General features: G+C 56.8%; 1 protein-coding gene across 1 annotated transcript; it reads right to left on the bottom strand.

The window, feature by feature from the left end:
- Nucleotides 1–1,208: 1,208 nt before the first annotated feature.
- Nucleotides 1,209–2,015, bottom strand: CcaverHIS019_0608870 (uncharacterized protein; the record flags this gene model as incomplete). The annotated part of the gene is made up of 2 exons (XM_060603395.1): nt 1,209–1,234; nt 1,574–2,015. The coding sequence occupies 2 exons, from the start codon at nt 2,013–2,015 to the stop codon at nt 1,209–1,211; spliced, it is 468 nt and encodes a 155-aa protein (XP_060459693.1).
- Between the last annotated feature and the right edge of the window lie 1,216 nt (nt 2,016–3,231).

Below are 3,231 nucleotides of genomic sequence, written 5' to 3' on the forward strand. Positions count from 1 at the left end.
GCAAGGTCGGGTCTGACTTTATATTCAATCAACTCAAAAACCCCCCCCGGAACGACGGTTTCGGAACCCGACGAACAACCCGTAGACCCGTACGACATGATGTTGACAGGTACCGGCGAGCCCGGTCCTTCAACGGCGCCAGTGTCGCCAGAGAACGAGACCCCGAAGACCACGTCGGGCTCGAGGAAGGACGAAATATACAAGGTGTATCTTGTGAAGAAGACGAGCTAGTCGTACCCGAACAGGTCGCTCTCACGGCGCACCGGTCTGACATTATATTCAATCAACTCCCCTCGACAAATACGAGGGTCAACCAGCGACTAGCTCGGCGAGGCGTGTAGCGACGGCTGCACGCTCGCACCGAACGGACCGTCGCCGCGGCGGGGGGCCCGCTGCGCCGGCCCGGCGGGGTCTACTGAACGGCGACGCGCGCCGCGACGGCTGCGCGTCCGCCCGAACCGCGACGCGCGCAACAGCTGCGCGCTCGCTCGATTAGATCGACAGGTCCAGCGATGTCATGGACCGTCGGCGTATCACTTCAATTCTCATTACGACACGTATATAGATATACCCCCGTAGCATCACGTGGCATAAGTCACGTGTCCAGAAAGACCGATGTTGAGAATCACATACTGCAGTAAATACACGTCATTTATTCAAGCCGGTTCAGGCCGATATGAATGTCGTACTATGCATCTACTCCAACTACTAAGGTAGCCCGTTTCTAGCTCCACCAATCCTAGGAGCTGAAACCAAGAGATTAAGAGTCATCTAGTCTACCGACGGAGTAGCAGGAGCGCCGCGCCGAGCGGCGCAACGCCAGGACGCCTCCGAAGGAAGTGGTGTGGGAAGATTCGACAATGGGTACTCAGCCACGGGGCTGATAGCGATGGGTAGGCAAGGGCCAATTGATTTCGCGATCACAGGAAGACTCGACGACAACCTGTCGACCATGTAAGCCTACGCCGAGAGAAGGGATGCATATAACAGATACGGCTGTGGATAGATAAATACAGACACGGAGCGGAAGCAAATATGGGGATACGGAATGACGTGTGATCCCAATGATATAGGGAGCCAGGGAATGAAGTGTCCATGGGGATCAGTGAGCGGGTATAGTGTCACACATTGACTGTGCCGAGGGCAAATACGCCCTAAACACCGATGCCGTTCCCAACAGACGTAATGCGAGTTGGCGATCCATATCGCTAGTCGAGCGAGTCCTGCGCTGGGGCTGCGGAGTGAAGTAGGAGTGAGCTGTCCCGCAAGGGACACTGCCGTCTAGGTGGCAACCATATTGGGAACCAGACCGTAGAATGACATGACTAGAGTACAAGTTACTATGTACGATAGGCTATATACTCCACCGTCCGGCGGTGGTCAGTCTCTACGGCACGTGACTTAGGCCACGTGTTACTAACGGGGGTATATCTATGTATGTGTCGTACGTCATAAGAGAAGGGGTGATACGCCGACGGTCCATGACATAATGTCCCTCCCCAACCAGGCTCGATGCCAGTCGATGCCACCGTGACTTGTAGGCGGAGGCGTATTCTGTAAGTGTTGTACTCACGTTGGAGGTGGTTGGTTGGCTGCGTGCGTGCGGGCGCGAGTGAGGGGGCGTGGTTGGTCGGGATCAGGAACATCACGAGGTGCACGGTCGCGCGGTGGTCGTGGAGGGTTGTCGGCTTCGAGAGCCGGTAAGCCGAGGTACTGTCGACAATTGCGAGGGAAGACGTGGTCCGGATTGTCGATGTTGGCGGTGGCGAACTCTTTGAATGCTTGTACGTCTCGTACTTCTTCGTACGGTAACCAGAGGTCGGCGGAGCGTGGGTAGCCGAGCCAAGCAGTGAGGTACTGGTAGTCGCTTTGCCTGTTTGCGGAACCGTCTTGCCGAACGCGAGAGTCGGTGATACATTTGACGACGTACTCTGCATCTTCCGACTCTTCACCGCGTAGCTTGCCTTTGACGATGGGACGCGGTGGTTCTTGCCACTGTAGCGGGTTGGTGTCATGGAACGGCTTCAGCTTGACGACGTGGAACCGAGGGTGAAGCTGCAAGAGGTGCGGGGGCAAGTCGAGTTCCCACACCAAGGGTGACGCGGTAGCGGCTTAGATCTGGAATGGTCCGTAGTACTGCTGATCGAGCTTGAGACTTGGTCGTGCTCGACGAAGGTAACGTCGGTCGAGCCAAACCCAGTCGTTGACCTTGTACGGAGGCGCGTTCTTGATGGAGCGATTGAAGAAGTGTGCGTGTCGGTCATTAGCTTTGATAATGGCCTCACAAGTAATGTCGTGCACTTGCTTCATCTCGTCAAAGCGTCGGTCGGCTTCGGGGGACAAGGTCTCCGGTCAAGGTCGTGACAGAGGGGTACGGGGTTCGATACCGTATAACACCTTGTACGGCGCCAAGCCGGTAGTCGTCTGTGGCGTGATCAGGTAAGCGTACTGGATGGTTGGCAGCCAGGTGTCCCAGTCATCTTGTCGAACGTTAACGTAGTGCCGTATTGTTGACTCGATGACTTGGTTAATATGCTCAACTTGTCCGTTACCTCGCGAGTGGTACGCGGTAGTGTGGAGCGGAGCGATCCCCAGCGACTTGAGATGTTGCCGATGAGCGTGAGCTGTGTTGATACTCGCGCGGTCGGAGATCACACTGTCGGGGATCCCCCAAACACTGAAGAGTCGATCCGTAAACATACGACTAAGCGTGGTGTCCGTGAATTCCTTCTCTTGGAAGGGGATGGCCTGGAAGGCCTTCGTGAAACGATCCACGAATACCATGATGCTGTCGTATCCTCGCTCTGTCCTTAGGGGGTTAGGGGGTTAGGGGGTTAGGGGGTTAGGGGGTTAGGGGTTAGGGGGTTAGGGGGTTAGGGGGTTAGGGGGTTAGGGGGTTAGGGGGTTAGGGGGTTAGGGGGTTAGGGGGTTAGGGGGTTAGGGGGTTAGGGGGTTAGGGGGTTAGGGGGTTAGGGGGTTAGGGGGTTAGGGGGTTAGGGGGTTAGGGGGTTAGGGGGTTAGGGGGTTAGGGGGTTAGGGGGTTAGGGGGTTAGGGGGTTAGGGGGTTAGGGGGTTAGGGGTTAGGGGGTTAGGGGGTTAGGGGGTTAGGGGGTTAGGGGGGTTAGGGGGGTTAGGGGGGGTTAGGGGGTTAGGGGGTTAGGGGGGTTAGGGGGTTAGGGGGGTTAGGGGGTTAGGGGGTTAGGGGGTTAGGGGGTTAGGGGGTTAGGGGGT

The sequence above is a fragment of the Cutaneotrichosporon cavernicola genome (genome assembly GCF_030864355.1).
Source record: "Cutaneotrichosporon cavernicola HIS019 DNA, chromosome: 6".
NCBI lineage: Eukaryota > Fungi > Basidiomycota > Tremellomycetes > Trichosporonales > Trichosporonaceae > Cutaneotrichosporon > Cutaneotrichosporon cavernicola.